At 36.0% G+C, this 25,034-nt stretch overlaps 1 protein-coding gene across 1 annotated transcript in view; it reads right to left on the bottom strand.

Moving 5' to 3' along the window:
- Fen1 (Flap structure-specific endonuclease 1) overlaps window positions 1-25,034 on the bottom strand; it is a 253,230-nt gene that overhangs the window by 216,795 nt on the left and 11,401 nt on the right. The window contains exon 2 of the mRNA XM_090397341.1: window positions 5,419-5,521. Within this exon, the coding sequence (XP_090253467.1) occupies window positions 5,419-5,521 (103 nt within the window). The remainder of the gene's footprint in view (window positions 1-5,418; window positions 5,522-25,034) is intronic.

Raw genomic sequence — 25,034 nt, 5'->3', positions numbered from 1 at the left:
ATGAATCACTCCTGGCCTGCTCTTTATACTCCTCATACAACTGACTGCTACCATTATTCATTCCATGCTGCCTCCACAGTATCCTCTTCTTCCAAATTTCATGCTTAATCCCTTTATTCATCCATTTGACACCTTTATCCAATCTTTTGGTCAGTTCCAACACAATATTTATCTTCTGCCTGCTTAACGTCTCATGGAATGAGACGTTCTGCCTGCTTAATGTCTCATTCCATGCTATAGCTTCAACCTGTCTTCTAAGCTTTTCAACAAGCATCAGCCTTGTAATTCCTCATATATATATTCTTTCTTCAGAGAAGTCTTCATATGGTTAGTCACAACCCAGGTGATCACTTCATGGTTACTCTTATCAACTGGAGGGAAGGGCAAAACTACACTCACAATCACATCATCTGATGAAATAATCAGATCTAATCTAAAACCTTTACATACTGCCTGAGATAGTTGTCTCTCAACGACTCAAGAAATTTATTTTCCTTATACCCAAATGCCATCTCTTTATTCTGATTATACTGCCATAATTAAAATCACCTATAATAATCACCCTTCCCTTGTTAACTAATCCACGTTGCTTATACATTTCTTCATCACCACCCTCCACATTCCTGGTCTATAGCAGCAACAGAATAAATATCTCTTCCTGTCAACCTCCACCTCAGATCATATTACCTCAAAACCACTGCACCTATTTACATTTTGCCTTCTATCATTAACAGCAACCCCCCTCACCCCCTTGTTCATTCTATCCTCACAGAAAACATCATAACCTTCCATTTTTATTCCCATCATGATATCCAATCATGTTTCGCTTATTCCAACAATTTTTAGGCAAGTAAACTCAATCAACGAAACCATTTCATCTCCCTTATTTCTGATGCTCCAGGCATTTGAAAATAAACCCAGCAATTCACTTTTAGGGATATAACTGGTCCTGCCCATGACACTTGTAGGTCCTGATTTCCCCACACCTTATCAGACTCTTCAGTCGACTACAAACTAGGCCATCCTATTTCCATATTAACCATCTCTATATGTACATTCACTACTACTTTCAACATCTACTCTAGTTATACTGTCTCCCTGTCCACCTCAAATCGTCCTGTTTCTCGGCTCAGCTTGAATTATTCTCATTCTATCATTATCACTTGCAGAACTACTATTCTCGTTTAAAATAACTTCAATCTCACCAGTTCTGCTCTCCTGATCTCTTGCTTCACCTTTTACATCTTCTACTCTCTTGCTCCCATCACTCTTTCTTCCTTGCAGCAATAGTCTCTCTAATTAACTCACAACAAATCCATTCAAATGCAACCTGCCACTTTTGTGCATTTCCATCTTCCTTTCAAATGCATCCCACACATTCACAAAATCCACTCCCATCTCCTCACACAGCTCAATTATGCAAAATTACCATTCATGATCCCTGCTTTTCGTCTCAGCTCACCACTATCATATCTAGGCAACACACCAACAACCCTTGCACCACACTGTTATCTTTCACTCTCCTCAACAACTAGTGATATCCATTCTTACATGCTCTTTATTATATCCAAACAAGTCATTTGTTCCAACAACTACCACAGCCAGTTTGCTTGCTTGTCTGCTTCTCTTATCTAATGAATTAATATCCTGATAATAAGCCATACACCACCATCCTAATCTTAATCGGACAGACTGTATGCCTATTTCTAAGTTCTGGAAGTGACTGCTGTTAATTGCTTATAATTTTTTATATTTTTATTTATTATTTTTAAATTAATTAATTAATTATGCATCTATTCCCACATCTCTAAACCAATAGTGTTTCCTCCTACTGGACAGCTGAGACACATGATATTATATGCATGCTGTATGACTTGTTCTTGTATTCAGAATTTAAATGTTGTTACCAGTTTTTCTGTCTTCTCCCTGAAAGAAGCTCATGATATATTGAATGAAATATATAGGAGTAACAAATTATATTTAGTTACCTTTTGCATGTGTGAAGCCATTATTCAAGAAATATAGTATATCCTGCTAATTCTCCTCCTGGAAAACACACCTAATGGAATCTCCATACATTGCTATTCTCAAGTCATTCATCGCCTCTTCTTTGCTTTCCTTTGTTGTAATCTTTTATACTCATCCATTCTTATCCACCAAACTTCTCATCTCAAAGTTTGGTGGATAAGAATGGATGAATCTTGCACCCAGGCAATTACACTATCTATCGGTCTATCGTTTGTTTCTTTCGTTTCCTCATTTCGACATTCCTTTGCTTTCACATTGCACTCACTTTTGTTTCTTCTGTTATACTTTCTTTTGCTTTGTTGTTCCACTCGCTTCTATTCTGTGATTTATACAATCATTTGCTCCCATCATTATGCACTCTTATTCCATCATCATTTATCAACTCCAAATTGATTGATTTGGATTGATGGCAGGAAATATATACCTGCAATCAATCATGGCACATATAAGTTTGCTTTTTTTCTTTTCCAATTTTTCAGAATCAAGCTGTCCAAAATGGAGTCCAAAGACTTATCACAGGAGACTCAAGCTAACCGTTAATCACACAATACCTATCATACTGCTTCTTAAACTTACTGTTAGGGCACTCTCAACCACCTTTGGCAATCCATTCCACTCATTCACCACTCTGCAAGTAAAGAACCTCATCCACACATCCCTTCTAACCATGCTTTTAAACAACTTCCATGTGTGATCTTTCTCCCCCTAATCCTCATGTACTGAAAAATTTCTTTTGTGTCAATCTTACAGAATCCCTTTAGTAATTCTATCATATCCCCTCTCCTCCACCTGTCAACTCTATAACCCGACACTTTTAATCTATCCTCATAAGAAGCATTCCATAGACCTGTCACCAGCTTCGTCACTCATTTCTGGATCTCTCCACCAATTACTGATTCCCAAGAAACCTAGGTGACAAAATCTGAGCACAGTAGTCAACATGTGACTGAATCATATCCTTATAAAAAGGGATAATAACCTCCCTATTTTTACTTGTCAATGTGTTCTTCAACATCCATGTAATCCTCTGAGCTATTTTGCCAACTTTTGCAATATCTTATGAATTTCATATCTCTATCCATATTTGCAAATATTTAAAATACTCTTCACTAGTTTGCAAACTAGTGAAGAGTAATGAAAACTTGTTTATTCTAATTGCAGTTATTCAAGCATGTTTATTTTATAAGCTTAAACTGAGCATAAATGCTTCACAGGTAACCAACCAGTGCAATACGTTTAGAATTCACAGAAGATATGGTGAGGGAATGCACTGTCAAATGGGAGCAAAAAATTTGCATTGGGTGACAAGTCACGTGATGAACTCCGACGAGGGGAAACTGACTGCCACTGATGACACAGGATGTCATTAAGCAGAATTCCAGCCGTACAGACCAAGAAAGTGCAAATGGCAAGATTCAATGTGTGACTGAAACTTAGCACATCATTTTTACATAAACTGCAGCCAACAACAAACTTTACAGGCTATCAATTTGTTTGATCCTGCTTTTGCATCACAATGAGTAAATTTTAGATTAGTAGTTGATGTTCAATGAAAACTGGTATATTCAGCAAAATGAAATGCCGATAAATACTGATTATCATGCAGTAAATCTGTGCTGCAGTTCAGTAAAATGCAACTGGGATAATTGATTACTAGCTTCTACACATATAATCACTGCTGCTAAAAAAACACTAAGGCATTATGTTCCTTTCAGATAACGTGAAGTCTCACATAACATGAATGACCTGGATTGAAGCTACATAGCTTTTGTAAAGAAATTCTATTCCACCATTCATTTTTGCATTACCTCTTCTTATTTTTGGATATATATATGTGAAACTAACAATTATTAAACTTAGAGGAGGCATGCGAACCTGCATTTCAGTGGGAAAAGATTATTACTAGCTTATGTTTATTCATTATTTATTTTTCATGTATTAATTTTACTCCACAAAATTGTACAAACTTTTTCACCACCAGATAGAATCCAAATGTCCTAATATCTCTTTTATCTTAATACTTAATATTGGGTGCAAATAAGTTTGTTCGGTTTTTCAGAGTGGAATGAAACACATTTTATTTAATATATATAATACATGGTAGTCAGTTATATATTGACTCTCTTTATCAATGACCTCTTGCCATCTGTCCACCAACTTCATTATGCCACGTTCATAAAACTCCTGAGGTTAACTGGCGAAAAACTGATCCAGGTGTTTTTTGACAGCCTCCTTATTAGCGAAGATTTTCCCGTTCAGAGAATTCTGCAACGATCGGAATAAGTGGTAATCGGAAGGTGCCAGGTCCAGTGAATACAGAGGATGCGGCAAAACCTCCCAGCCAAAACGCAACAATTTACTCTGGGTTGTTAACGATGTGTGGGATCTGGCGTTGTCGTGGTGAAAGACAATTCCTTTCTGATTTGCCAATTCAGGACGTTTTGTGCTAATTGCACGGGTCAGTTGCGTTAACTGTGAGCAATAGACAGTTGAATCAATTGTTCTGCCTAATGGTAACACCTCGTAGTGGACAATACCTTTATAATTCCACCACACACAGACAGCATGATCTTCTTTGGGTGCAATCCCGCTTTCGAGGTTGTTTGCGGCGGTTCGCTCTTGTGACCCCATGATCTTTTACGTACCATGTTATCGTACATGACCCATTTTTCATCTCCCATAATCACCCACTTCAAAAATGGGTCGTTTTCTTGGTGACATTGCAGTGAATCACAGATGGATATGCGAGCAGTCATATTGGCCTCAGTCAATTCATTTCATGCGGCACCGAAACATATCCCAGCTTGCGCAAATGGTTTTCAATGCTTGTATGGAATATGTTCAGTACTGCAACAATCTCCCGCACTGTTTGTGATGGATTTTTGTTGACGATATCCTTCACAATAGTTGAATCGACTTCGGTTGGGCAAAAGGCACAAAGCGCATCACTGACAACGAAATCTCCAGAACAGAATTTGGCAAACCACTTTTGGCATATGCATTCTGTTAAGGCACCATCCCCCATATACGCTGCATATTTTTTATGGGTCTCCGCAGCTCGTTTGCCTTTTTTGAAATAAAAAAGCAAAATATGCTGGTAATGTACGTTATTTCCTTCCATTTCTAAAAATGTTACACACACACATGCAACTGAAGTAGGCCGAATGAAAATTCACCAAAAGGTTATGTGAAATGTCGCCTTTCAACTGTGCAATAGCATTGTGCGGTAGCGCAACAACAGCGACAGGGGAAGCGGCATAAACTTGTACTAACGCATAAACCAAACCAACTTATTTGTGAACCCAATACATTTTTGAAATGTATCTTTAAGATACATTTCAAAAATGGATGTTTAACATATTATTTCTAGTAAGAAAGATATAAGCACACCTTGTAGTTTCTCCTTCACTGTTTACTAACATATCTGACTCGTGACGAACAGCAACAAGAAACTGGTACATGCACATTGATGCATCTACAGCGACTTTGCGTCCTACCAAAAACAAAATTAGAATAAACACATAGGTGAGAGAGAAAGTAAGAAACTTTAGAAAATAAAATAAGATTTTAGGTTATCATATGCATTAACAATTTATTTATTAGATTGGAAAGTAATACTTCAAAAACAAAATCATGTTTCCCTCTGCTGTGCAAAAATTAATATTAGTGCCATCTGGATGATATTAGGCATGACTAATATCATTAATTTTGGTAAGGTGAAAGAAATAATTGTCTTGGCTGGCAACACTAATTATCTGAGAGGTGAGAAGTATTCTATGAGGGAGGATGTGAAGGAGTTGTTGGATGAAGTAAAAATGAAAAGGAACAAGTGAAGATTGTAAGTCTCCTGCCATATACAGGTGAAATAAGGAGGTTGGCGTTGATAGCAAGTGAATCAATACACAGGTTGTGCACAAGGACTGATGTAGAGTTTGTGGACTTATGGCCTGAGTTAGATAGAAATCATTTGGACTTCTCAGGACTTCTGCAGTTGGATTGCCAGCTTTCTGTCTGGATCCACGCTATGTGTGATGGTAGACAGTTCCCAATCCTCTTACCATCCAACTAATGCTGGGTCTCCACAAAGTTCTGTTCTCTCACCAATCCTCTTCCTTCTGTATATCAATAACCCACTTCAGTTGATCTCCAACCCAATACACAGTTTTGCAGATGACAGCATATTGCACTCCTCCCTTTTATTTGACAAACCTTACTCTACACAACTCACTTCAACCACCTACAGAACATCAACCACCACCACCTTCAATTCTGACCTCCAAGCCATCCTCCAATTGGGCTCCGATAACCTCGTCAACTTCAATGCTAGTAGAACCCAGTTCTGTCTTATTTCTCACAAAAAAGAACCATTTCCTCCCAGTATTATTTTTGATAACACTCAAATTTCCAGATAATATGAGATTTCTCTTCCGGGAATTACCGACCATTGGGCCTCTCCTGGAATAAATACATCACAACCACTGCATACTCAGCTTCCAAAAAAAACTAGGATTTCTCTTTTGCCCAAGACATTACTTCACCTCTAAACAGCTGCTAACCTTGTACAAATCACAAATTCACCCTGCCATCGAATACTGTCTAGCATTTGGAGTGGTGCTGCTAATACTCCCACAAAATGGTTGACTCAATACAATAAATGACCCATCTCTTCCCAACTCGCTCTCCTCATTTTCCCAAACATCTATGTGAAATTTATAGAATACAATTTGTGTATTCTATAAATATTTCCATGGCAAGTGTTCATCTGAAATAGCACCAATAATTCCTCCACTCAGCACTAAGCCCATTGGATATGTACAGCTGCCACCCAACATCCTTTCACAGTACACCTTGAAACCCACAGAACAAGTTTTTTTACCTCCTCCTTCATCCCTGCTACTGCTGTACTGTGGAACAGTCTTCCCTCTGATGTATTTCCCAAGCATTATCATTGTGAGCTCAGGCATATCCACAGAATCAAAGACTCATGAAGGGAGGCATCTACCAACCATTCTTAACACAACATTTATCATACACATCATGTAAATCATTCACCAACAAGGTACTCGGGCAACCCATTCCACTAATTCACCACCCTCTAAGCAAAAAAAACTCGTCTGAAAACCTTGCTAACCACACTCTTACACAACTTCCAAACATAATCACTTGCCAAGTCCTGCCATGTACTGATCAAAAGTCTTTGGGTCAATTCCATAAACCCTATTTATTATAGCTCCTCTTTTACATCTGATAAACAATATTCTGTTGCAGAGTAGACTAGGCCCAGCATGGAGCATCATAGTGTAATAGAAGAACCCCCATGTAGAACCACACAGTTTTTGTATGATGTTATTATGGGTTCTGATCTCTAAAGAGATATTCTCCAGATATTTTTCTATCCAACGTAACACCAAGATATTTAGGGAAATCCTGGTGCTGCAGCATAGTGTTGTTAAAGCTGACCTGAAGTTTCCTATTTGCCCAGTTTGGTGTTTAGGTGAAAAAGAGCTAACCTCGGTCTTATTGAGGTTTGGTGTTGTCTCCATTTATGAAAGTATTCCCCAATGGTAATAAGATCATTTGTGAGAATATTTTCAGTTACTTCTATGTTCTTGTGTCGGAGTGACGAGGGCTATATCATCAGCATAAGCAAATTTTCTTGACTTAGTTGTTGGTAGGGTAGATCAGATGTATATAAGTTGAATAAGATTGGTGCTAATACTGAGCCCTGCGAGAGCCCATTGTTCGGCTTTCTCAGTTTGCTCATTTTGTTTCCCAGTACCACATGAAAGAACCTGTCAGAAAAAATGTTACCAATAAGTCATATGATGGATTGGCATGGTATGACTTGTATCAGCTTGTATAGTGACCCAGCTTTCCACACCATGTCATATGCGGCAGTTAGGTCAACAAACACAACAGAAGTTTTCAAACATCTCTGAAAGCCTGATTCGATATGGTAAGTAAGATTTAGTACTTGGTCTACAACTATATTGAGCCTAAAGCCTGCTTGCTAAACAGTGATAACTTCAGATATTTTTGGCCCAATTCTGTTAAGGAGGAGTCTCTTGAGGAGCTTATAACAGCAACTGAGGAGAGCAATTAAGTGATAGCTCTCTACCTGATCTTGAAGCTTGTTGGGTTTTAATATGGCTATTATTTTGGTTCTCTCTCTCTCTCAAGAGGACATCCTGGTTTTCTTTTTTCCTACTGGTTTGTAATTTAAGGCTTGTTTTGGTAATCTTTCTGTTTTCATTCTTTCAACGTGTTCCATCCATTTGCGTTTATATTTTTAAATTTTTTTCTATTACTGATTCCTGGTTTAATTCTTTCATAATTTCTCCATTTCTTTTGTGATCAAATAGAGTATACTTTGCAGTTTTTCTTATAAACTTCATTTCAGCTGTTATTAATCTTTGTCTTTTTTGTTTTATTGTCTAGATTTCACTTCCATACAATAGGACTGGTAGGACTAATGTATTGTATACTTTTAGTCTGGTTTGTTTTTGTACTAGGTTTGGTTTAACCCTGAAGAGTTTGAGGTCGAAAAAATTGCAGCTTAGGCCACGTGTATGCGAGAGATACATTCATTACTAGTATGTACTGAAATGTGATAAAACTTAAAAAAACACTGCAAATATAATACATGATGGTTTATTTATTTTCAGTTATAATATAGAAAATAGTGAACAAAGAAATATAAAGAGTAAAAATTTTTGTTACAAAATAATGCAAACATGGATAATGAAAGAAAATAAAACTAAACAAATTCATTTAACATGAATTAATTAGAATCTTCAATAGTTGGATTTATAAAATGGTTATAACAGTCATCGTAAACAATACTGCTATGCTCAAGGAATAAATACTTTCTACAACACACTTTTTACAATAAAAGTGCCTCTGTAGCGCAATTGGAAGAACGACTGTACATTGCGCCCTTCGATTGGAATAGGCCTAAATTCCTCTCGTTGCGACGAGAGGAATCTTTATCTGGACGATTTCAGTCGAAGGTGAGTTAGCCGATCTCATACGGAGGTAGCAGGGTTTTTTCTCCTGGAAACTCGGGTTTTTCATCTCGCATACAGACAAATCAGCCCTTGAGAACACATGCAATTTACAGACATAAAATACCAGTTATGGTGGTGGTGGGCAGTAGATGGCGTTGATTCGTAGTAGAGGTTCGGTGTAGTGGTTGAGACAGTTGTAGGTATCCTCCCACGATGAGTCTTCGGACTCCTTGGAGGTGTCAGGAATAATAATAATAACACTTGCAAAAATATTTTGATAAGCGACTCATTTTGGATGGATAGCATGTAAAACATCTTTTTCTTTTTCTGTTTGTCAAGAGATGCATCTACAGGGTGTCCCAAAATTCACGCAAGAAGTAATTTTGATAGAAAACACAGGTTTTTAATTAAAAATTGCAATTTCTTATTGATTCATGAAGTATACAGTATAAGGTTATGCATGGAATAGAATATCGGGTAAATGGCCTCCACTGCTTTGCTGGCACATACGCACTCTTTTGTCGAAATTTTCCATGACCATTTTGCATAAATGTGGCTGAATTTTGTTGATATAGCACTCAATTTCTTCCTTCAAGGCTGGTCGTCAGCTTGTTGGCATAAACCTTAGACTTCAAAAAACCCTAAAGAAAAAAGTCCAACACCGTTAAGTCACAGGATCTGGGCGGCCAATCCTGATCACCAAAACGGGAAATTACACGACCAGGAAATGATTCATGCAGTAATTGAATTGCTTCTCGAGCTGTATGGCATGTGGCACCGTCTTGTTGAAATCACATGTCGTCCACATCCATATCTTGCAATTTAGGCACAAAAAACTGGATTATCATGTCGCAATAGCGAGCACCATTAACTGTTATTGCCTTACCAGCTGCATTTTCGAAGAAGAATGGACCGATGAGGCCTCCAGCCCAAAATCCACACCAAACAGTGACACGTTGTGGATGCATTTGTTTCTCAACAATAACTTGTGGATTTTCTGAACCCCAAATGCGACAATTTTGTCGATTAACGAAGCCATCAAGATGAAAATGAGCCTCATCGCTGAAGATGATTTTGCTCGAAAAATAAGCATCCACTTCTTGTTGTTCCATAATCCATTCAACGAACTCTCTTCGCTGTGTGTGGTCAGTAGGCTTCAGTTCTTGAGTCAATTGAACTTTGTAAGCATAAAGATGCAAATCTTTCGTGAGAATATGCTGTAGAGAGCTTCTCGAAATGCCCAATTCAAGACCATGGTGCCGAATTGATGTTCCTGGACTCTCAGCAACACTCTCACGAACTGCTTCGATGTTTTCTGTTGAACAACTTGTTGAAGGACGGCCAGAGTGTATAAGATCACTAATTGATCCAGTTTCCTTGAATTTTTTAATTAATCTTTTCACAGTTGAAGTTAAATCACTATTCCGACCATATTTTGTACGAAAATTGCGAACTGTAGCTGCCAAACCTTCATTATTTTTAAAATATTGCTGAACAATGAAAATGCGTTGTTCTTTCGTGTAGCGCTCCATTTTCAATAACCCTGAACTGTCAGCTGTCACGCTGTCTTTTTTTTTTCTCGTTGGCAACACTTTACCGCACAAATGGCACTAAATTTAAATCTTGCGTGAATTTTGGGACACTCTGTATGTCGCCATTAGAATTTCTTTTAAATTGTGTCTGAAATGGATGAAGTTTCAGGCATAAAAGCTTATGCACATTTGTAGAGATTTCTGAACAACTTTTCATTTGTTCTAACACTAACTGCATTACGAGATTTCTAATAAATATTCTGCGCCGTATTTTCACATTGTTGTTCAGCATATGAATAGTCTGAGTATTTATTCCTGCAATATTCAAAATTGTGTAGAATATAACCATAAGCCATCTTCTTGTGTTCCTAGCTACATTATATGTACCGATCATTTGGTCCACAGTGTCAACTCCTGATTTAGTTTGACTGTAATATTCTATTATGTCAAGCTTTCGGGAATCTAAATTCAGTGTTAGCAAAGTGCATACTTGAAACTAAAATTACGTTTTTTCCCCTTTATTGGTATATGAGATACAAGTGTGCAATCTGCACCAAAAGCAAATATGTCAGATTTTTCGGTCCTATTTTTGGGAGAGACACCAATTCAGGTAGTAGTTGGGATTTATTCTTATGAATAGTACACGCACACGAAAGTAGCTTTTCTTTTTCAAGTTGGCGATAAGATTTATATCAACGAACCAATTATCGGCTGTAACATTACGTCCTGAAGAGTAAATAGGTTCTGCAAGTCTCTTGATTATGTCTACTATTTATTACTAATCAAGTAAAGTACTTCGGGCTACTTACCTGCATATATTTAAAAATTTCCTGTGTAAAATACTTTCGAAGAATTGACCATAACAAAAATTTTTATTTCATATTTACTGGGCTTTGATGGACCCTAAACCCACATTTGCCTCTAAACACAGGTAACATTTCGTCTGTTGTTACATTCTGTTCAATCAGGTAGCATAATTTACAATTTTCTACAAATGGTGAGAAAATGTCTCTCAGAGCTGCTAATTTGTCAACTTTGAGATGTTCAAAACGGGTAAGTTTGTCATCAAACCTGATACAATTGTGAATAAATCTAAATCTCTGTAAAGACATCGTAAGTCTAAAAAAGTTCATTTACCAGTACCATCTGTAGACCATAAATCCTGCAAATTCAGCTAATTGTTGCAATGTAAACTAGCTAGATATAAGAGGCCTAAAAATGCTTTCAATTCTGCTTTGTCTATTCGTATAACTTCTCTTTCTCTTGAATACCAGTTCGAAATAGAATAGATATACTTATTTGTATACAATAAGATTATATCTAAAATATCATCTGTGATAAAACAATTCCAAGTTTCAAGTTCTGTCTTGGCATTTTATGCATTTGGCTGAACTAATGGAAATCGACGCAAAATATTCTGCAGCTGTCTTCTAATTTGTCTTCTTATTGGATTTTTCATCCATTTGGATTCTTTATCCTTTCCAAGAAAATACTCTTCATTCATATCTAATTCATCTTCACTTTCTTGACTAGAAATAATCTTGTTTAGTATCCAAATCTTCTGAAAGGACTTTAACATAATCATCATCTTCTAAATCACTTTCATCTTCGCATTCAACTCTATCATTCTTATCATCGCACTTGAGTAACATTTGCTGAATCTCTTCAACATCTGATGGATTTATCCAATCGATATATTTTTACAGCCATTTTCAACGGCAAATAAAAAAAAAAAACTAAACCAATACTATACTGACATCGGAGTTTGCAGTATCTCTCAGATACAATTTACCATCAGTTTGGGTTAACACGTGTTAAACCAAACTGACCGCATAAAGAGTGCGTAATATCACTTGCAATATACGCACGCACAGTTAGTCATGACTGGTATATTGTGGTCTGCTTTTACTTTTCTTTTTTACAGTTAAATCTATCCACACAATTTGGCCGATTCTTATAATGATTATGTATATTAAATAAATTGACAAAGGACTGACTTCTGAATAGAGTCCGATCCTCAGCAATAATGGTCTGGAGTTACTTCCTATTCAGGTTCTGGCAATATTTATTTGATCAAGCTGCACCAGCCACATCCTTAGGTTAGAAATTCCTTTCCACCAAGAAGTAACCCTCAGAAAACATACTAAGTAAATCAATCTATTAATTACTCCTCATATCAATTTTTTTTATCTATCTCTCTTAAAACACTTTTAGATTGCAGTCATAATCTCTGTCATATATTTCCTTCCCGCTCAGATTCAAATATTAGCAAGCGGTGCATTGGATTCAAATCAAGGCACAAAACAGGTTAAGATAATCAAGATCCATTTATTCGATTCTAAAGATTACACATTTACAATAAAAACACTAAATAGGAATAGAGTTATCCCAAGTTATAAGGTTAGACATAACAACTGTAATTCACATACATCTAAGAATAGGCTCATTTCACTACACAAAATTCTAGCTGGCATCCTTTAAATATCTCTACTATCTTACACATATTCTTAAAACATTCACATTGATAATTCTATAGATCATTACTTATAGCAAAGTAACTACTACTCATTCGCATAAATACTGAGGAAACAGCCATCAGGTTCTAAACACTGGTATCTAAAATCTCACTATAGTCCTTCCTACAAGTTTAGAGTTATATAACCTAACATCTCGTTTCTTCCATAACACATTATTCCGTTCTTTCTTAACAAAGGAATTATAAAGGAGTTTTACATTACCACATTCCTGTAACTTATTCCATCTATCCTTTCGTTATAATTTCCCTCTGAATGTTCGATCTAAACCTAGCCCGTGAGTTAATCCTTGGTGATTAACTCACAGGCTAGGTTTGGCCTTCATTGCATACTCGACTGGAAACAGCATGGATTGAATCGATCCACGTGGACGTATGTGGTGGCCAGTTTCTTCAGGCTTACTCGGAAAAGTACCTAATATTTCTTCATCTATTCCTTCCACCCGACATCGTGAAATGACAGCAGAGAATAGCTGCCCGCTATCGAATAGAGCTCGAACTGGAACTCTGCCCGACTCCACCAGAAATTCTCCAGCAACTCCAGATGAAAAAACCTAAAAAGCCCTGAACAGGAGGGACAAACCCGTTTTATACCTAGTATCTCTAGTGCACTCTTTCACCCAAAACTTTCTGCTGGACACTTTCTTTTTTTGCACCCAGCTCCTATTTCATTCCTATCGTCCTGGAATACTCCGTACAATTGCCGCGCCTTCCCGGAAAAACACTGTGCACGCGCTGTTCGCACGTAAGCAATTTGCCGTCAGCTATACAATTTATCTGAAGTTGTCGTTAATGAACCTTTGATCCTTCGTTATTATGCTCTAACATATATCTTATAGAGAAACTTCTTACATTATAATCTTTTTACAAAAAAATGACATCTTTCACCTTTAATTAATATTACAAAGTTTGTATTAGTATAATTCTTTAAACAAAATTGGTATCTTCACTTATTTACAAGCATTTCCCCATTTAGTTTTTTTTTCCTTGTTAAATTCTGAATGAGATATTTCTTAGTAAAAATATTTTCATTCAAAATTCAACATGACCCCCAAGCCATACACTGGATATGTGTAAAAATATTTATATTAAAACAATTTGTTTGTATCTGTCAGATCAGTTGCGACCTCTGCAGGGTTAAATATAAAGTTAATTACATCTGTTATTTTTAAATATTTTGCAATATTTAAGTTTATATCTTTTTCATTTTCATATGTCATCATACATCCTAGGTAGTTAAATGAATTCACCTGTTCTAAAATCTTGTTATCTATTACTATTTTAGTTCTTACTGGATATCTTGTCCTTTAAAGGCCATCATTTTTTATTTTTCTGTTGATATTATCATTCCATAATCTTTGGCTATCTCATTTAAATTTAAAATATCTTTCTATAAGTTATCTTCAGAATTTTTAATTATTATTTGGTCATTGGCATTTAAGTTCACAGTAGAAGAAAGTTTAATACTTTGATGGAAATTTTTATTCCATTTTATTATTATTTCATTTAAATAAATATTAAAAAGAGTTGCTGAAAGGGGACATCCCTGTTGGACTCCTTGGTTGATCTCTCTCATATATGATAGCTCATGATTTAATCTTATTTGCATTTGATTATTTTCATATATACTTATGATAGCTTTTAGAATATTATTTGGTATTTGTCTTTCTTTTAATATGTTAAATAAAATGCTTCTTTTAACTTTGTCAAATGCCTTTTCAAAGTCAATAAATGTAATGTGTGTTTCTAAATTGTTTTCTCTATTATCAATTTTAGGCAAAAGGCCAGGTCTGTACATTATCATCCTTTTCAAAATCCATTTTGTGATTCTAAAATAAAGCTTACAGAATATTTTATTAGTTTGTTATTTAAAATTCTGCTATATATTTTGTAACAGGAATTGTGAATACCTATAACTCTATAGTTTTTAGGGTCATCTCTGCTACCCTTTTTAAAGATAGGAATTACTATTGCTTTTTTCCTATTCTATTGGTAGGTTACTTGTTGAATAATTTTATTTAAAAATAATAAGAATCTTTCTTTGATCCTTCCTGCATATTTATATAATTCTGAACCTAATTTATCTTCTCCAGGTGATTTTCCATTTCTTGTTTCTTCAGACTGATTTCTAATTCTTCTTTGGTTATTTCATTTTCATTAAATGTTTGCCAGTTATCTTTTTTAAAATATTTATCTGTCCATAATTCTGTATAGAAATTCCTCTCATTTCAATTCGGTGATCAATTTTGTTTTCTTTAAAGTGTTTCAAAATCTTATATAGATTAGGTCTTAATTTATATAAATCATGTTCTAAATTAGAAACAAATTTGTTCCATGATTCTCTATGTCTTTTTCTGACTTCTCTTTTAGTCATGGCTCTTATTCTTTTATATTGTATGTCATCTTCTAATCTTTTACTGCTTAACCATTTACGAATACTTTATTTATTTTTTTTTTTTCATTTTGATTATTTCTTTGATTGCATCATCCCATATCTTCAGTTTTTTTTCTTTTAGTGAATTTTTTGGTCTTTCCTAAGCTTCCATTTGTTGCTGTATTTAGTGTCGTTTTTATATTGGGCCATTCTATTTCTATTTCTACATTTTGTTTTATTTTATCTAAATATTGGTTAATTCTTTGTTCATATAGTCATTGTATATTTGTGTCATTTAATAATCTAGTTTTATAAACACATTTTTAATTTTCTTTCTGTTCTAGTTATTTGTAGCCATTTAGGTGGTAATCTTAATTTTTTATTTTAACGAGGAATTGGTCACTACTTATTTCATATCCTCTGTGAACTCTAACATCTAAAAGAGAACTTTGATGTCTTTTCATTTCAGATAAAATAATCTAATATTGATTTCCATCCTCTTGCTGCCGAGTATATCTATGTATGTCTTTATGTTTATAGCAAGAATTTATTATTTAAAGATTATTATAAACTACAAAGTCTATCAATTTTTTACCATTCCTGTTTAGTGTATGTTCTCCATATATAACTACATTATTATTAATTTTTGTGTTTCCAATTCTTGCATTTAAGTCTCCTGGTAATATTACATAATCATTTTTATTTATTTTATTATATATATTTTCATTTGGGGTGCTTAAGGCTCAAAGCTGTATAACTGAGAGGAGACCTCCACATAGACTTTAAAGGAATGCGGAGAACCGACCAGGGCTTCTGACATAATGTCCAATCCTAACCTTCTTGTGGTGCACCCTGTTGGGTATCTACCTGGATACTGAACGAATGAGGATGAGCTGGCAATTTGGGATTTAACCAACCAAATTGTATTCTTATTGGCTTAAACCAAAATACAAAATGATGGTACAACATGACAAAATTCCATGCCGGCTGGGGCATCACCGGTTAAACAAGGGCCCGTTGTTTTCACCAGGGAACCAGGGTGAACAGCAAAGAGTCAACTACTGGAACAAATCTGAAAAAACACCCCAACTCAACATCACCACAGTTAAAGATCGGTACTATCAACATAAGAAGCCTGAATGGCAAAGAAATGGAGTTAGCTGAGGAATTAGATAAGCACCAGATCGACAAAATACGGGTGACTGAAACAAAAAAGACAAAAACTGGTGAGATCTTTCTGAACAATAAATATAAATATGTTATATTCACAACCAAGGAAAAGAAGGAGAAGCTATTATATTCAACACTAAATATGAGGCTAATCTTCTTGAATGGCAGGCAGTCTCAAGTAGAGTGATGTGGGCAAATATCAGAATGGGGAACTGGACAATGAGACTTATTTGTGCCTATAGTCCCACAGAAGGTTCTACTAGAGTAGAAGTGGAGGAATTTTTTGAGGATTTAGAGGAAGCAGCTGACACAATGAAAAAGGAAAACTTGGTCCTTGTTGGGGATCTAAATAGCAGAGTAGGAAATGATTGTCAGACATACAAAAATATATGGAGAAAATTTGGAGAAAAGAGCAAAGCTAATAATAATGGCAAATACCACTTGGATTTCTGCTCAAGACATGGACTGGTTATTACTAACACCATGTTCCAACATAAAAATATGCACAAATTCACATGGAGAGAAGAGGCAAGGAATAAGAAAAGTCTCATTGAATATGTTATTGTTGATAATGATGTTTTTTCTCTGGTGCAGGACACCAGAGTGTACAGAGGATTAGAAATTGGAAGCAATCACTATTTAGTCTTTAGCAGAATAAAATTGAATTTCATATTGAAAAGAATAACATGTAAGAAAGTTTTAAAGTGAATAAAAGTTGAGCAGCTCTCAGATGTGAATTGTAGACAAAATACACAAAAATTATTGAAGAAAAAATGAGAGTTTGAGAACAGGTACCAAACCTTGGAGAGTCAGTGGCAAGCCTTGAAGAAAACTCTGATTGATTCAGCCAGAGAGGCATGTGGTGAGGTTGTCTGCAAGGATAAAAAAAATCAGAATTCCATGGTGGACACAGGAAGTTAAAGAGGCAGTGAAGGAAAACAAGAAAGCATATCAAAAGTTCCTGGCAAATAAGTCAGCTTTTACTCTTGAAGAATACAGAGCCAAATGTAAGAAAGCTAAACACTGTGTAAAACTAGCTAAGCAAAAGTAATGGGAGGACTTTGGAAAGAACATAGAAAATAAATATCAAGAAGGTGGTAAGATATTCTGGAGGTTGTTGAAGAAGTTTAGAAATGTAGGAAAGAGTTAATAGCAGTTAGAGATGATAAAGGTGACATGAAAATGGGAGAAAAAGATATCCTTGAAGTATGGAGTAATTACTTCGAAAACTTGCTAAATGAAACAAGCAATGATGATAGCACAGTGGTAAAAAACACTGACCAGGCATGCAGTCAGATATACATATCCATACTTGAAGTAGAAATCAAAGGCTTGAAATGTGGAAAGGCAGCAGGAGTAGATGATATTCGACCAGAAATGCTGAAGTATGGTGGTATAAAAGTCTTGCAGTAGTTGCACTGCATAGTTCTGAAGGCCTGGAGAGAGGGACGAATTCCTGATGATTGGAGTAGAGCTCTCATAGCCCATATAAGAGCTGAGGGAAATAAAACTGAATGTGAGAATTACAGAGGTATTTCTCTACTGAGCGTTTCTGGTAAGATATATGCAAGTGTACTTGAGAAGCGGTTGAGAAGAATTGTGGAAGAAAAGCTTGGTGAAGAACAAGCTGGATTTAAGCCAAACAGAGGCTGTCAGGATCGGATCTTCACTTTACAGCAAATAGTTGAAAAATCATGGGAATATAACAAAGATCTCTATTTAAGTTTTGTAGATCTGGAAAAGGCATGTGACAAGGTGCCAAGAGAGAAGCTATTCAATATGCTACAGTTATATGGTGTCAATGGGACATTATATCAAGCAATACTTGGTCTTTATTTGAGTTGTAAGTCAGCAGTTAGAATTGAAGGATGTACATTATCCCCTCTGTTATTCATTATCTATATTGATCACATTATGAGGGAAAGTGGTATTAGTCATGATATCAAAATTGGAGATGTTAATGTCAGCTCTTTGCTTTATGCAGACGATGTTATAATTCTAAATAAATCTGCTATAAGTCTGCAAGATTCCCTGACTACGTTGAATAACTGTTGTAATAGATATGGTATGAAGGGCAGCAATAAAAAAACAAAGACAATGAAAATAGGCAGAATCGTTGAAAATGTCAACTGCGTTGTGAACGGAGAACCTATGGAACAAGTAAAACATTTTACCTACTTAGGCACAATTTTTAGTGAAGATGGTAAATTAAATATGGAAATAGACAACAGAATCAAAAAAGCTGGTATGGTAGGAAGTCAACTGAATAAATTCATATGGAATAAGAGAGGAATCAGTCAGAACACTAAATAAGCTGTATACAAGACAGTGTTCAAACCAGTTTTAATTTATGAATCTGAAAGTTGGGTCAGAAGTAAAACACTTGACCAAGAATAGACACCGCAGATATGAGAGTCCTGAGAAAGGATTAGGAGCATGAACAGATGGCATCAATGGCAATATCATATTAAAAACAATGATATTAGGAAAGAACTTGACATTGTCAGCATCCAGGAATGCATTAGCAGAGCTAATCTCAGGTGGTAAGGTCATTTAAACAGAATGGGCGAGGAAAGATTAGCAAAACAAGTGTTCTCTGCCAGGTTGGTAGGAAAATGACCTAGAGGAAGACCAAGATATATGTGGATTGATACAGTACAACGCGCCTTAGACGACAGACATATAAGATCTGATAATATTGGAGTCTTGACAAGTAACAGACTGATCTGGAGGAAAAATATAGATAGGAAGTTAGTAATGATGGAAATTTTTTGTGTAGTGCTATCATATCCTGTACACCCCTTGAGGATACATGGCAGGAATTTGATGATGATGATTATATATATTTTGTAACTGATCATAAAATTCAAAATTACCCTGTTCTCTTTCTTCTTCTGGGGCATATAAACCAATTATTGTTAAATAACCTCTATCTATTTTTATTCTAGGTTCTATTATTCTTTCATTCCATAATTTATAATGTTTTAACTGTTTTGAAAGGGAATTATGAATCGAAATCATAACACCTGCTTGTGCTTTTTAGTCTCTGTCAACTTCACTATATATTACATTAAAATTTTCACTTCTCATGGTTCCTTTTAATTTTTTTGTTTCAGTGATTACTGCTATTTGAAAATTTCTTTCATTTAATATTTGATCTAATTCTATTTCTTTATATGCTATTCTTCTTACGTTCCAGTTTGCTATATGTATTATATTTTGTCATTTACATTTTACCTTTTTCATTCCAGGATCGTTTTTCATAGATTCATTCTGATTACTTTTTTCTGTCAGTTTAAAAGTAGAATAATGTTCTCCATGCAGATGACTAGCCTGGCAATGGATAGTTCAGTGGTAGAGCTGCTACCTAATGGCTTCTGGACTAGCCTTCTTCCCATAGGAATTTAAGCCCAATAGGAGGAATAGGGTATATTGAAGGAGAAAGATTAGATTATAATAGAATAGAGTAGAATTATAGTAGAAGTTTATGGAAGGGACATAGATATAGGCCAGAAATGGAAAGACCCTAAGGCCTTATAGAAAAGATTAAAGTGAGTGGATCTTCCTAAAAGTGGAGGAAGAAGAGGACAGACCAGCTAGGGGACCATGGGAGTGCCACTTCCCTTACAATCAAGATGATTGCCCCTTGTGGCTCTGTTAGTCCACAAGTCCTTATTCAATATATTCGGACCCCCCCACACGCATATATGGTGGGCTCCCCCCATCTGCCACCCAGGGGATGTGCTCTCTAGAGGTTACAGGGTTCCCTGAAAGACTGTTGGAAGGTTTCCAGTCTACTAAAATGTGAGAAAAGAATCTTGTTAGCCACGGACAAGCATTTTTTCCACAGTTAACCAAGAATTCAGGATGAATACCATCTAAGCCTGATGATTTGATGGTTTCACCTCCTTTAAGGCCTCGGATATTTTGTCTGTGGTAAATTCTCTTGAAAATTGGGAACTATCAGCTGCACTTTGTCAAGTTTCTGAGTGTTCTTTTAATCTCCCATGTGTGCATTGATGATCTCGAGGGGACTCTAAACAGTGAGGCTATTTGACAGGCAATTTGATCTGGAGTCACCAAAGGATCTTTACGAGTGATTGGGTTATTTCCACCAACATCTTTAATAGACTCCATGCTTTTCTACTTGAATTTTTAAAGTCTAAGTCCTCTGTAGTTTTCATCCATTTTTCTCTGCGCTTGTTATCAAGCTTCTGGAGTAATTTGTCAGCTATGTCGCAGTCGCTACATTCTAAATAGACTTGGTATAGCTCTTCACAGTCTTTATTCCAGCCAGGTATATATTCCTTTTAGAAACCCCTTGGAATATACTTCTTTGCTGTTGATATGACTGCTCCAATGAATCTGTTGTTCCACTGAATAAAATCTTACTATTTAATTCAGTTTTTGAGAAAAATCCTACCAGTTCGCTTTCCTAAAATTCCATCTTAGTCATGGAATGGACCGTATTATTGGTATTTGTATTCCTACTTCTACCAATAGTGAGCGATATTGGCTGTGTGGAAAATCTTCAAGGACTCGTCTTGTGTTTATCAGCTGATTTTGCAAATTTTGGGTAACAAAGCAGAGGTCTGGGTTGTATTCCCTCTTCCATGCTGTAGCCTTAAAGGTTCCTTTGCATCAAATATTAAGGCTAAGATTGTTTTGCTCAGCCCAGTTTGTTAATGCTTCACCATTTCCATCATTATTATTGTAATTCCACATGGTGCGATGGCTGTTAAAATCTCCTATGTAAATAGTAGGATGTGGAAATATGGGAATTATTTCAGGTGGCCAATCTACCAGGGTTGGCTTATAGATGTTAACCTCTTAATGATCTCCTGCCTGGAGATCATTAACATAGGTCTGGCTGCCAGCAATTGCTCTAGCTCATTTAGCATTACCCAGGGTGCACCACGTGGAGGCGAGCTAAAAATACACCCCTACTTTTCAGATATTTTTGACCAAATTCTGTTAAGGAGGAGTTTCTCGAGCTTATAAAAACGACTGAGGAGCACAACTGGGCAATAGCTCTCTGCTTCTTCTTGAGACGTGTTGGCTTTTAATATAGTTATTATTTTGGTTCTCTTAAAGACTGTTAAAAGGTTTCCTGTCCTTAAAATGTGAGAAAAGAATCTTCTTAGACATTGACAAGTATTTTTTCCACAGTTAACCAAGAATTCAGGATGAATGCCATCTAAGCCTGATGCTTGTATATGAGTGATGCACAATTACATAGCAGTAGACTAAATACAGTCCTGTAGCACACTACACTACCATTCACCAGCCTTCTCCCAGTTCTGCCATATGCTACACTTTGATGTCTGTCTGCCAGTCACCTGCTCCTCATCCAACTCCATTTGCTCCATTTATGCAACACAGTCCCCATATGGTATCCTGTCGAATGCCTTTGTAAAGCACACTAGTACCACTGTGTGTGTGTCCATTTCCTTTGTTGCTTTATACAAAAAAGTGAGCAAATTACTAAATAAGACTAATCTTTCACAAACTGTGCTGTCCTCCCCTCAGTAAATATAAATACCATATTTCTGTTCACCCCTTCCTGAATTCTATCCTTAGAAACTTTCCTAATATCTTAGCCACCACTACTGAGATATTAACTGGTATGCAATGTGAAACTTCATTCTTGGAGACTCCTTTGTTTTGCCTTTTTCCATTTCTGATGCACGTTGTCAGCAGAAAGGCTTAACGTAAGTAGTTCGGTTAAGGGCATTGCCATTTTCCTATAATACAAGGGCTGATACTTCATCCAACTCTTATATGAATTTGCATTAAGGTTCTGGAACATTCTAAGCACCACAAATCATCTACCTCTTTCTTTCATCATTTATCAGTAAATGACACATTTGAGCCTCCGTATCTCAGTCAGTATAGACAAAGGCCTTTGGTCGGTAAGACCTAGGTTTGATTCCTGTCAATCATGTGAGGAACCTTATTTGGTCTCTTTCGGCAAAATGTGAGTTAGCCAGTCTCATACAGAGAATGGGGAGGGGGGTTCACCCAGAAACTCGTGTTTTTTTGTCCCCAAGAACAGGGGATACCTTAGGGAATGTAGCAAGGAGTGGCGACCCAGTTGCATTAATTAGCTGTGTATTCTCGTTAGGGAGGGGGGGGGGGGAACACACCCATTCTAGGATAGGATAGGATGGATGAGTAGTAATAAAATAATAAATAAATGACACATTTAACACTGCAATATTTCCAACCTGGATTCGGATAGTACAACATTGCAAAATGATGTACTAGCAAACTATTTTTTGTTTCTATTTCCTTCCAAATATCAGCACTTGTTATATCCATCTATAGTCATTCTTCGTTTTTACTCACCACATAGAAAAATAACTGAGATTTTCTTGGGCCTGGATGGTTTTTTTTGCTCTTTATTCTTATAACCTGCTTTTGCCTTATTTGCTGGTCACCCTTCTGCATACTCCTCATGAGTCTGCTGATCACTCTTCTCTTTATACATCCTCCACAACTCCCATTTGATGATGCTATTCATTTACCTAATCTGCACCTGATTTATCCTACTAACTTAAGGTATATAGTCTGATACTACTTTCTTCAAACACCCCTTCACCATTTCCCACACACTACTAGCATCTTCTCCCCCCCCCCCCAGAATCTTAGGCCACGGTGCTGCTCTAAAAATGGCTCCTTTTTGTCATCATCTACTATGCAATTCCATATGTATCCCTTCTTAAGGTTCTGCAACATCTACATATGCCTAACTTCTAAGTCAAGACCACTTATTCACTATCCCCAGAAGCTATATCATTACACTATCAAGTTCTCTGATACTGCCACAAGATCCAACACAACAGAACCATAAGTCTCCTCCATGATAAGCTATCTCAGGTACTTTCTTTTAGCAGTAGTATAAATTCCATTTCCTTCTAGCCTATGCCTAGGTTAGTTGAAGTTTGCCCCAATAGTTCTTCTTTGTCTTTCTCATTTGTCAAATGATAGGTAGTATCCAAAATGCAAACCTTTGCCACATGGTTTTATCTCTGGCCATTTCTGTCATCTCTCTGAAATTCGATAATTGTGACCTTTCCTTCAGAGACTGCAGTCAAGTTTTTTTTTTGGTCTACCTCTTGATCATCTTCCTCCAATGATTCCAATCAAGAGTATATTTGGTAATCTTTGAAAGCACATTCTCTGGAGGTATCCAAATCATCTTAATTACTGTTTAAGAATTATAGCTACATCTTCTCTATAGTTTAATTCATGTACGAGTTGCTCCTTTGTTTTGTGTTCTGACCAGTGAGTCTTACTTATTTTTCTTAAGTATTTCATTTCGAAAGCTTTGATTTTCTGTATTTCTTTCTGACTGAGTGTCCAAGTCTCGTCTCCATATGTTGCTGAAAGTATAATAATGATTTTATAGAGTTTTACTTTGACGCTTTTTTGAAATGTTATTTTTCCATATTTTGTTTTAATTTATTCATATTAGACCATCCTTTGTTAAGTTCTGTATTTTACTGTTTCTGTGCTGTCGAGTAATGAGACTACCAAGATATGTAAATTGCTTTACTTGTTCAAGTATAATTTTTTAAGTTTATTGAAATCATTTCCTCATCTTATTGAAATCATTTCTCTTCTTATTTTTATTCTTTTAGTTTTGCTTAGATTGATTTTCATTCCAAAAGTTTTACAACCTTCATTGAAAATTTTTATTGTTTTTTTCCAATTGTTTTTTAGATTTTGGAAGAATAATAACATCGTCTTCATATTTGATGTGGTTGATATCCATGCCATTTATTTGTAGACCTGGTTCTTCAGCTATGGATTTACATATTTTTTTTTTTTTTTTTGCATAATAATTACCATATTATCAGCACGTATGCTAAAGGAATGTTCAGCTGAACTGGCCACGCCCTTGACATGTTTGTATACTTGATTCTTAGCTCAGGAATGATCCCACAGGAATGGAGAGAATGTATGATAATCTCATTGCATAAAAGTATGCAAAGAATGATGTATCTATCAACTTCTCAGTATTTCTGGAGTGAATTCTAGAGAAGCTGGTAACAACTCACATACAGAAATGGGTTAACAAGCAAGCTATACCTTGCAAGGAACAGCATGAATTTACTGAAGGAAGGTCATGTCCAAGCAATTTGCTCATATTTTATAATAATAATGTTACAGCTGAGTTGGATAAAGGGAATGGATACATTATACATTACGATACTATTGGACTTTACTAAAGCACTTGAGAGGATACCAAATGAAAGGCTGTTGCATATAATGAAAAACATGGAACTGGATAAGTGAGTGACTGACAGACAAGATATCATAAGTGGTATATGGGCAGTGTGAATCTCCAGATTTAAGGTGACCAATGGTGTGTTCCAGGGATTGTC

Source organism: Typopeltis vanoorti, chromosome 9, assembly GCF_054136105.1.
Source record: "Typopeltis vanoorti isolate ZY-2024b chromosome 9, IOZ_Tvanoo_1.0, whole genome shotgun sequence".
Lineage (NCBI taxonomy): Eukaryota > Metazoa > Arthropoda > Arachnida > Uropygi > Thelyphonidae > Typopeltis > Typopeltis vanoorti.
The sequence above is the reverse complement of the archived record's forward strand: the minus strand, read 5'-3'. Positions and strand labels throughout refer to the sequence as shown.